Source organism: Notamacropus eugenii, chromosome 3 (assembly GCF_028372415.1).
Source record: "Notamacropus eugenii isolate mMacEug1 chromosome 3, mMacEug1.pri_v2, whole genome shotgun sequence".
In the NCBI taxonomy this organism is placed as follows: Eukaryota; Metazoa; Chordata; class Mammalia; order Diprotodontia; family Macropodidae; genus Notamacropus; species Notamacropus eugenii.
Window position 1 is genome coordinate 72,600,573 of NC_092874.1, and position 11,077 is coordinate 72,611,649.

General features: G+C 37.4%; 1 protein-coding gene across 1 annotated transcript in view; it reads right to left on the minus strand.

The window, feature by feature from the left end:
- Window positions 1-10,848, minus strand: part of EPC1 (enhancer of polycomb homolog 1) — a 99,527-nt gene extending 88,679 nt beyond the window's left edge. The window contains exon 1 of the mRNA XM_072651939.1: window positions 10,537-10,848. Coding sequence (XP_072508040.1) covers window positions 10,537-10,539 — 3 coding nt within the window. The 5' untranslated portion in view covers window positions 10,540-10,848. The remainder of the gene's footprint in view (window positions 1-10,536) is intronic.
- Between the last annotated feature and the right edge of the window lie 229 nt (window positions 10,849-11,077).

Below are 11,077 nucleotides of genomic sequence, written 5' to 3' on the forward strand. Positions count from 1 at the left end.
CAGGTTGGCTTTACCACCATAGTAAGCTCACTAGGTTGCTTTACACTACTAGGCATTGAGTTATGGGCTGGACCTCTAGAAGCATCATGTAATCTCTTCCATATTCCCAATTGTTTGGAACAAAACTGGCTTCTGGAAACAGAAGGCTGAGAGTATAGAACAACAGATTACTCACCTGAAAGATTTTTCTTCCAATTTGTCCTAGAGATCAAAGTGGGATAGGGATAGGGAATAGGTTCCTATGCCTGTGATTTCATTGCTTTACGGAACTTCTTGACTGAGGAAACTCTCTCCACCCATGCAAAACATCACCTTCTCTGAAAGTTAGTTTTAGAGAGTTTATCTAAGGCAGAAGTATCAAACTGGTGAGCTCCAAATGGTTGAGGCCCCAACCAGATTAAAATGTTTTTGGAAATTATTAAAAAAATAAATAAAAATACAATTTGTTAATTTGTGGTTTTCTAAATTAATATGCAGCCAATAAAGATCCATTTCTATTTGAGCCTGACAACACTGACCTAGAGCACTGAGAGTTATTTGGACAAGGTTAACAGTCAATAAACGTTGGAGGTGAGGCTGAACCCAGGTCTTTCTGGTTATATAAATCGCTAACTCTGAAGACAAGGTGTTTCTTGAAAATGTTCATAAGACAAAGGTCCCTGGAATGTTTTCCCAAGTACTGGAAGAAAATAGCAGGGTTATTAGATCTTTGGAAACATACTTTTTTCCTCCTCAGGAAGTTGCAGTATTTCTCCAACACAGTTTTGGAACACCTGTGTTCCTGTCAAGGCAGATGTGGAATTAATTTCAAGGAGGAAGGTAGAGGAGGCCTGAGATGCAATTAGACATGTATCATTAGCATCACATTCTCCCCAATAGTGTTCTTTTCTCCACAACACTGAAATCTTCTTGTATATTTATTACTAAGGGGTGATATGAGACATAAAGATTTTGAGGATAAAAATTCTAAGGCCTGCTAGTGCCATAAGTAGGGAGAGTCTCCAGATATAATTTTCTATTTGTTTAGCAAAGTAAGGTTATACCAGTTTTACACTGTTCCTGAATAACTTGTAAAATTTATGTGAGCACACTGTCGAAGGGTACAAAGAAGCTAAACTACAGGCCATCAGTTTATATTTATAAGTTTTTAAATGTTGGTAAATAAATCCCAAGTATGAGGAGAGTAAAACGGAGCTAGACTCACTAAAACAAAACAGCAAGCAAAAGGAAAAAACAATTTCTCAAAAATGGAAGCATTTCAGCAACTCATTAAGTCTATGAGAATAAACCCAGATATCTGTTCATGAAAGTTAGTAAGAAGGGAAACCGCCTGAAATTCTGAGAAGATAGTTTTAGAGACAAATAAAATTAAATGTTCTCTGCTATGGTTCCTAGCAAATGTCTAAATTCATTCATTGTCCTTGAAGGTTGTACAAACTGAAAATGTTTGCTGTTGCAGTCATTGTTATTTAGTTGTTTCTGACTCTTCATGACCCCATCTGGGGTTTTCTTGGCAAGGATACTAGAATGGTTTGCTATTTCCTTCTCTAGCTCATTTCACAGATGAGGAAACTGAGGCAGATAAGGTTAAGTGACTTGCCCAAGGTCACATAGCTAGTAAGTGTCAGAGGCTAGATTTGAACTCAGGAAGATGAGTCTTTGTGACTCCAGGCCCAGAGCTCTTTCTACAGTACCACCTAGAGGATTAAAAAGTGCTGGATGGGACCTCACCAACCTTCCTATGTTACATATGATGAAATTAAGGACCATAGCAGGTAAACTACATGTCCATGGACACACAAACCTTAGAAGGGCACAACTCTAGTTTATGTCCTTGGGACTCCCAAATTGCACCATGCTGCCTTTCTAAATACTGAAGCTGATAAGGTTTTATAATCAAAGATAGGTTATTAATCAAAGTTAAGGCTATGCAGGATACATCCTAAGTATCTGAAGGCAGCACCATGGAGAAAAAAATGCTCTGTAATGCTACTGTTAGAATGATGGGTGGAACAAAGCCCTAGCTGGGACCTGATTTGGGACAGCATTATTCATGGCCTTCTGCTATGGCTTCTTCAGTGTTCTGAACTATATAATTCAAATATCAGGCTATATTCTCATAATGTTGCATTTCTTCAATGACCCTTTCTCATTACTAAAATCCCCTCCTCATTACCTTTCTAAATTGGTCAATTCAGGGACTATCGACAAATGTAACGCTCACCATGCTGTTACTATAGCATTTACTTACATTACTATTGCTTTCTACAGCTATTATGGAAATAGTTCAGTTGATTTCTCTCCTTCAAATACTAGCAACTGAAAATTTGACACAAACAAGAGAGGGCACAGTCAAAGACGAAAGAGGATGGAAATAGTCATCTGAATGTTTGTGTGATTATCACAACCCACTAGGCCCTGAAAAAGAGTGGAAAAAATGTGCTCTCCTCCCTTCACTGTAGAAGGGAAGGTTCTGGGCATAAAACACTGCACACTGTTTGATTTGGTGGATACATTGGTTGGTTTTCTTGAATGTTTTATATTTCCTTTTGTTATTTAATCTTTGTAACACAGGATGAATGGCTCTCTGCACAGGGAGAGGGGCAGGGATATATTTGGAAATGAGGATGGTAGAAAAACAAAAGGTATCATTTTTTTAAAGGGTCTCATTTTGGTTTAATTATTTTCCCTGCCTTGCTGCTATATTGCACCATGAAAGGTTTTTAGCAGTTCTCCAACTGCTGCCTCCTGTGTAAAAAGTAAAGCTTCTAGCCAATAATGATGTCTTCACTTCTGCCAAATCTTCACTGAATTGGGATAATTCAACTAACATTAGAGGGACTCTTGAGAAGTAGTTCTCTAAGTTCCGGGGTCAGTTTTATGACATTTACTTCATTCAATTCACTAAAGTCTAATTGCATTTCTAATTTCTTTACATAGGAAAATCAAGTTCTAAAAGTCATCGCAGAAAAGCAGCATTTATAGTCTCATAAAGATTTTAGAGATTACCTACTCCAACCTCCTTATTTTGCAAAAGGGAAAGCTGATGCTCAGAGAAATTAAATAACTTTGCCAAGGTTAACACAACTTGTTAGAAGCAGAACTGAAATTAGAATCCAGATTTCCCAGCTTCTAGGTTAGTACTCTTTCTTCCACCACTGCTTTTTCTCTGCAAAATTTTCAGTATCTTAATGAATTTCAGGAAAAATTTGAGAAGAGTTGAGTTATGGTACAGGCACACTTTGATTTAAGTAAGCCCAACATATGAACATTAAGATTTATCAAAATATAATTTATAAAATAATTAAATAAAATATTCCTTTGGAGGGCTCCCCTAATGCATGTAAATGTAATTACATCTACATATATTAGAGCATGCTTATTATATAAAATGAGGTATACTAGTAGCCTAATACTGAAATTATTAACTATAAATGTGTTGTGGTTCAAGATGGCTTGTACAAAGCAGTCACAGAGTAAAACATTCATTTGTTCAAATTTTATTTTAAAGCATTGCTTTCAATAATAAAACACTTGAGAGATTCACTGTTAAAATTAATAATTCTACCTTATTTCATGATATCAGAATTTTGGGGGGTCCAGACCTGTGATTTCATCTGTAAAACGAACTTGTAGAATGTGGAAACTTTCCCTACTAGTTAGTAAAGATCAGCAACTATTCTGCACTTTGGAGTCTTATACAGGAGTCTAGGGGCACAAAGATACTTGATTCGCTCAAGATCCTCTAGTCAGGAGGTATTGCAAGCTGCAGATGAATCCAAATCTTCCTGAATCTGAGGTTAGTTCTCTATCTACCAAGCCACACTGTCTCTCTTCATGTTTCCTTGGTTTGCATTTCCCCTGAACATCAGTATCAGTGAATTTTTTTAACTTCTCAGCAGGAAGTTGCTGTCATACCTGAGCCGGTCTTAGGAAATCTGCCTTACAGTTTGACAAACGTACTACAGATGCACAATCAAACACCTCTCTTTCCTTGGATGCTTTCCTTGTCGTGGGTCACTTATCACAGAAAACTGAACTAGAAAATCCTTAAAATATTTGCTCGTCCGTCAATCACTCAATTAATAAATATTTATTAATTGCTTAAAGGTAAGAAGGGTGTCCCTACCTTCAAGGAGCTCATATCTAATGGGGGATTTTTGTTGTTCAGTTGTGTCTGACTCTTTGGGACCCCTTGGGGTTTTCTTGGCAAACAGACTGGAATGGTTTGCTATTTCCTTTTCTACTTCCCTTTACAAATAAGGAAACTGAGGCAAACAGGGTTGAGTGATTTGCCCAGGGTCACACAGCTATCAAGTGTCTGAGGTCAGATTTGAACTCAGGAAGATAAGTCTTTCTAACTCCAGGCCCAGCACTTAATACACTGTGCCACCTAGCTGCCCGTAATGGAAGGTACAACATGTAAATAACTGTATTTAGAAGATAAACATTAAGGCAGATGGGAGGTGATCCTAGAAGGAAGGAGATAGTAGAAGGAAAAACTGGGAAAGGCCTCTAGAAGAAGGAGGGTCTGGAGCTGAACTTTGAAGGAAGTCAAGGAAACCTAAAAGCAGAAGTGAGAAGGGAGGGCATTCAAGGCATGAGGGACAGTTGGTACAAAGGCACAGAGGCAGGAGAAGGGGTATCTATTCAGTGTGACAGAATCAGGCAGAGGAGTAAGGAGCAATTCTGGTGCCCAGGGCAAGCAACACAGACCACAGATGAATCAACTTGCCATTTTCAGAGAAATTTAGTTGGAGGAGTAGGGGGACCTGGGGAGAAACTTCAACCCTTAAGACATAAGGCACCTCTGGGGAAACTTGGGACATCATAAGACTACTACTGAAAAGACCATTTCTGGGAGTGGGTTCAGATCCAGGCCAAGGAGAAGATCAGTGGGGTGGGGCTACATATGGAAGAGGGGAGAAAGCAAGCCATCTGTAGCTTTCTATTTTTAACTATCCTGGCTAACTATGTCTTGTGAAAGGCTAAAGAAATACTGTACATGTATCATTAGCATACTTTCAGTTTCAGTACTATGGGGGCACCTTAGTCACTAGAACAGGATGACAAAGGGTCCCAAAACATAGATGGAACCAACATAGGTAAAAAACTGAGCTTAGCACTTACTAAGAAAGAATAATTAGTCAAAAGAAAGTAACTGGATGGTCCAGTTCCCCCCCCCCCCCCCCCACCAGGTCTATACTCTTCCTTGGCTTGGCCCCACCTAAATCCTTCTACCACCAGCAGTTTTAAGGTGTTTCTAAATGTCCCCACTATCCTTCACCCCCTGTTTCTTGTAGCCCAAGGCCTGAAGTCTCTCCACCCCACTCACAACTGATTTGAGGATGTCTTTCCTCATTTGTCCAGACACGGGTTTTAGTTCTAGCCCAGGGGCCAGCATGGGTAGCTATGGCTAAGCCAACCATGTAACTTTAGTTATGGCTCTGTTTAAAAGAAAAAAATATTTTCATCATATGATTCTTGAGGTCACCTTAATAAACACTCTGTATCAGCTGGCTAACATGCCTGTCTAATCCACAAATTCTCCAGTTTTAATTCCAGTGACACTCTACCTGCTCCATCTTTTTGAGGCATCTTGGTATATGAGACAACACCAAGACTGAATTTCTAAGGATGTGTATGAATCCCAGCTCTGTTGCTTGCTCCTACTCCATCTCTTTGGGTTTCCATTACCTGGTCTTCAAGATGAGAGGCTTGAAATAGATTTCTAAGTTTTCTTCCAGCTCTAAAACCTATGAAACAAATAGGGAATACCCACTTCCTAGTATAAGACCGTGTGGATACCACAGCAAATAGTACCTTATTGAATATTTCAGTGCCAACCAATTTATCCATATAGTCCTAATCTCACTTTCCTGGTCAATGCATTCATCTATTTAGCTACTATAGAAAATGTCCTATTATGTAATCTTCATAAATATTTAATTTATTTTCATTTTAAAGATACCTCAATAACAATGTCTAATGATAGCACATTGGGAATGGAGCCATTAAGAAAAATTTTCTTTAGAGATTCTTCCTTCTGTTTCTTAACTTTACCAGTTATATTTATGTCTATATTTCTCCCCTGAAAATGTGAACAAATTGCTCATTGCGGAACTGTATCAAAGTCTCAAAAATAAAACGCCTATTACCTGGATCTTCGAAAGACACACCCACGACCATCAGGAGGTTGGACCTTGGTTTCTCCTCAATTTCTTTTTTCAAGAAAAATAGTCAATCTATAATTTCTCACCTAGAAGTCTAATTGACCTGCCTCACTGAAACTGAGAATTTGACATATTTAAAACTAAATGAGGTCACTTAGAAAAACATAAAATTAAATGAAAAGTTATTTTTAACTATGAATAAATAAGCATTTTTAATATATTGCTCCTTTGTTGTTCCTGGTTATTTTTGTTTTTAAATCACATAACACAAACACCACCTCCCCCCATCCCGTCCTCTAGTCAGTTACTCCCTTTTCAAAATTCAACCCATGATTTGAGAAAAAAAATCCCCAATACAATAATTCATCTCTGTTTTCCCATGGGGAAAATAAGACTCTTTCAAATGGCAATGACATACCCAAGAAATCTTTATTATTAGAAATGTACATCATTTCTTTCCTCTGCCTATCAGATCAGATTTTTCAATCACATGATGAGAATCTCGATGGAATATTCCTATGATTTTTTTTTTTGGTTGTTGTTTCTGGAAAATTTCAAGCTTTTCCTACCTCCAGTAATTTTCCTTTTATATTAGTTGATTTCAGTGTGTTCTAGATTGGTTCTAGAGCTTATTTTACATATTTATCTTAGGTAATTTTAATTTCTCTGATAATGCTTCTTTTAGCTCTTTGTTAATTTTTTTTGGATAGACTTTTTTGTAGCCTGGAAAACTTCACTAGTCTTCCACCATGCTGAATCCTGCACCTTCTCCCCCTACTACTTGATTTAACATTACTTTCAAATACTAAAGTATCTCTCCTATGAAAAATTTGTTCCTGGGATTTACCAACTCCATTCTAACCAACTCTTAGACCAAAGTTCAGCTCATTTAATGACAGTCAATTCACAGTTGTTAGAGGCTAATTATTTGAATCATGGATTATCCATGTAGTAGGATGTTATTTCTCTCTCTTTGGATCATAGATTTAGATCTGGAAGGGACTTGGAGATCAGCCATCTAATCCAATCCCTTTATTTTACAAATGAAGAAACTGTGGCCCAGAGAGGTTATGGATGACTTGCCCAAGGTCACATAGGTAGTAAGTAGCAGAGTCAGAACTGAAACACAGGGTCCTATGACTTCAAATCCAGTGTTTTTGCTGCTCTGTCATTATATTCATTTGTCCTTCAGTTAGAAGGGCTGAGAGAAATCAAAGGAGGTGGAAGTTAGTTCTCATTAAAGACTGCTGGAGGAGAGGGTGCTTACTTGATGAAAATAGTATTTTTGCATTTTTGTTTATTTCAGTTATTGTAGGTAACCCTTATTTAGCTCCTACAGCATGTAATATGGGATGATATTAAAAATGTGCCTACAAATGCTTCCCTTCATAGACTTACATAATATTGGAGTTGGAAGGATCCTTAGATTTGAACTCTCATTTTTTTACCAAAGGAAAAACCAGCCCCAATGGGAGGAATGACTAGGTCAGGGTCATATTGGTAATAAGTGGCAAAGTTAGAATCCAAGTCTAAATCTAATGCCTTCTAAGTCTAAATCTAATTATGTATGTATATCATCATGCTGAATGACTAATTTACTACAACAGTGCTAGTCAAACCCCACCCCAAAAACCCCTACATTTAAAAGAACATATTAAATATTTAAAAATTATTTTTAAATTATTTTTTAAAGATTTGAGTGACTCAAAAGATAAAATGAAGAATGATGACATTGAGTTTTATAAATTAAGACTAGTTGAAAGTAGAGATGTAGGCATACATGTACGCATATGTAGGTATGGCCTTTTAAGTCTCCCTCATACAGTGTAAAGATGTCATTTACAAATCCACACTTAAAAAGCAAAGCTATACATGAGAGCTGTCTCATCTAAACACCTCCCTGAGCCCTTAGCACAGCATTCTACATACAGCAGGCAATTAATAAGTGCTTGTTGAATTGAATCCAAGTGAATCTGCAACTGTATTGGATACTTCATAATCAGTGATGTAACTAACAGTCCATGATGTAGGAGAACAAAGAGCATTGCATAGCTACATATGGAGTTCACAGCATGTTTGTTTTAAAAGGGTGGGAGGTTAGAAAAGCACATATATTTCTCACGATGAAAAAGACTGAAAATGTTACCAGTTGAGTAACCAAAGATATTTAGCAAATAAATTTGAAACCAAGTATAATCTATTCTGTAGATAAACTTCTTTCAGGAGGCTAAACTCCCCCAGCAGAATGTCAGAGGTTTAAATACATATAAGCAGTCTCCAAAACGGCTCAACATAGCCATTTAAAAGCTTTTCAAATCAAAGACATAGCATATTTTAAAAATTAATATACTAAAGTGCAAACAAAATAAAACTAAAAAGGAAAAGCCCCCTACATATGGCACGGACGTATTTTTCTTAGAAAAAACCAAAAGCTATATTTTAAAACATTCTTCACAAATACTCTTCAAATGTTTTAACTGGTGAAATGACACAAGTGAGAAAGAGCACTTGTATAGTTTCCAGGGAATCAAATCACTGAACAATCTTGCCAACATTATTTTTGGAGTTGGAGGTTTCAGTCTCTCTAGAAAGAATGTATTTAATCACACCTCGAAGTGCATTGAGAAGTCTATTTCAATCATTTCATTTGGCAAAGTAATGTTCTTTTAAGTTATCATTATCCAGTATTCCTTTTCTCTTTTAGAGGGGGGAATCTGCTTAGTGCTTCTGCAAACAATAGAAATGTTTGCAGAGATCAGTAAAATCGATCTTATATCCTTACACATTTCTGTTCAGAACAGGCTTCGGCCTGATTTCTTGTTCTTTAACCAGGAGAAATTCCCCAGAAGAACACCTATTTTGGCCCTTAGTTACATGTGTCCAAGTATCCTTAAGTCAGGGATAGACGTACATAAAAAACCTAAAAGATCATCCCAACCCTAAATATTTACTATTTTAAAAGACAGTGTAAATGCATTATGGCAACACCTTTTTTTTTTTAACTTAATAACAATCCCACTAAAAAAAATGAAACAAAACAGGAAAATGAATCATGATGTAATCCTTACGATCTATCGAACTATTAGATAATTCTACGGAGAAAACTTAGTTACTTAAGAAATAAATAGAAATGATGAGATTGAACTTGCACAACTGTTCAATTATTTTTAAAAAAAGAAAAAGGCAAACGTTCTGGTAAGTTGGAAAGGTGTGTGTATGCCTTAATGAATATTTGATGCAGCATGATTTTGGAATATAAGGAAATACAAAATCCTACGGGGAAGGGGCAAGGGGGAGCTGAAACGGTTCTTGGGGGAGAAATACGATCCCCTGACACATCCCATGGAGCCCCTTCTAAAACACAGCTGCAAACTGTTCGCCTATCCTTGATATCTCCTGGACGGGTGGTGACGACATGTCTGCTCTCGTACAGGGTTCACGGAAAACGTAGCTTGGATAATGCAACTGAATAATTTCCTCTGACCAAATTGAACTTTCTCTGATAAAAGCAAAAGCAGAGATAATAGATCCCATCTTGCCCCACCTCTTTCTTTTTTTCTCCCTTTTTCTTTTAGTGAAAACTGACATAAATTGTTGAGGAGCGCTACAGCGCCACCAACACAGATCAATGCACAACAAAAAAGATCTCCCACCGTGTGCAAAAAAAAAAAAAAAAACCCTAGAAAAATGCCAAAAATCACAAAATGTCTCCCAAATGTACCTTTTCGGAAACAAACAAGATATCTGTGAAAGACGCCCTAACGAGGAGCTTGGGAGAAATAATGCCTCCAAGGAGCGGAGCCCTTACAAAAGATCTGCCCTGCAAATAAAAGACCCACTATTTAGTAACAGCCATAACTTAATATAAACCCTGTTATGTCAATCTCCACCTTCATTACACCAAGGGCAGCTTTTCTATACTTTGTATCGAAGTAATCCATGAAGAGAGACAGCAATCGCTTTAGAAATTGTTCAAACTACAATCGTAATGCATGCTGATATTTTAGTTGTGGACAAATTAGGTAATACAAGATTTTTATAAAGGAGGATATGCACATATTTGGCATTGCCAGCATTTCTGGCACAAAACAAGTCCATCTTGAAATATCTGAGTTCTTCTACAGTTCACAGTAATTAAAGTATAACCTCCGTTTTCCAAATATTTTGTTTTAACAATAGAAAGAACTATTTTTTTTATTGTCAAAATTAATCAGATTGGATGTGGTGGAATATACAGAGACCAAAGCTAAGAAAAAAATCACCAAGATTTGTTTTGTTCCTTAAAAACACAATGAAAATCCTCTTAATCTGGTGTCTCGTTTCAAAGATTCAGCCATAGAGATGTTTAAAATTACAAACTTACCATAAGTGTAGGAAGAAAAGAAGCCAGTCCTTGCAAAATAATTGTACCAATATAAGCTGGATACTTGTGTCCTTAGAAACAGCAGCCTCCATGAAGCATATGGATCTTCAAACATCTTAGAAATATTTGGTAAATAAAAAGTAATACTTTCTTCCACGACCAGTGGCTCCATGAGGTGGTTTCCCCCCAGGATCCGTGGGCGTTTGGGAAAAAATCGAAGCAATATCCACAGAAGATTAAAAGCAGAGGAGGCAGCCAGCAGCCAGAAGACTCTGGGGTTAACAACTTTGCAATGGCAAACAGGCGTGTTCTGATTGGTTAGGAGGGCAGTGTCCCTACAGTCTGCACTATCCCCCGCTTCCCCCCCTCCTGCAGCCTGGGGAAAAAAAATGCAGTGTGTGTGCCATTTTACACTGGGCTTTTAAAAGCACAGCGACCCAAATGACAAAAGTCTGGACTCAATATTAAGTGACACTGCAAAACAATGGCTCTCAATGACTGCCTTGCTTGTTCTGAAAAATATCTTCCTCATGGCCTCAAG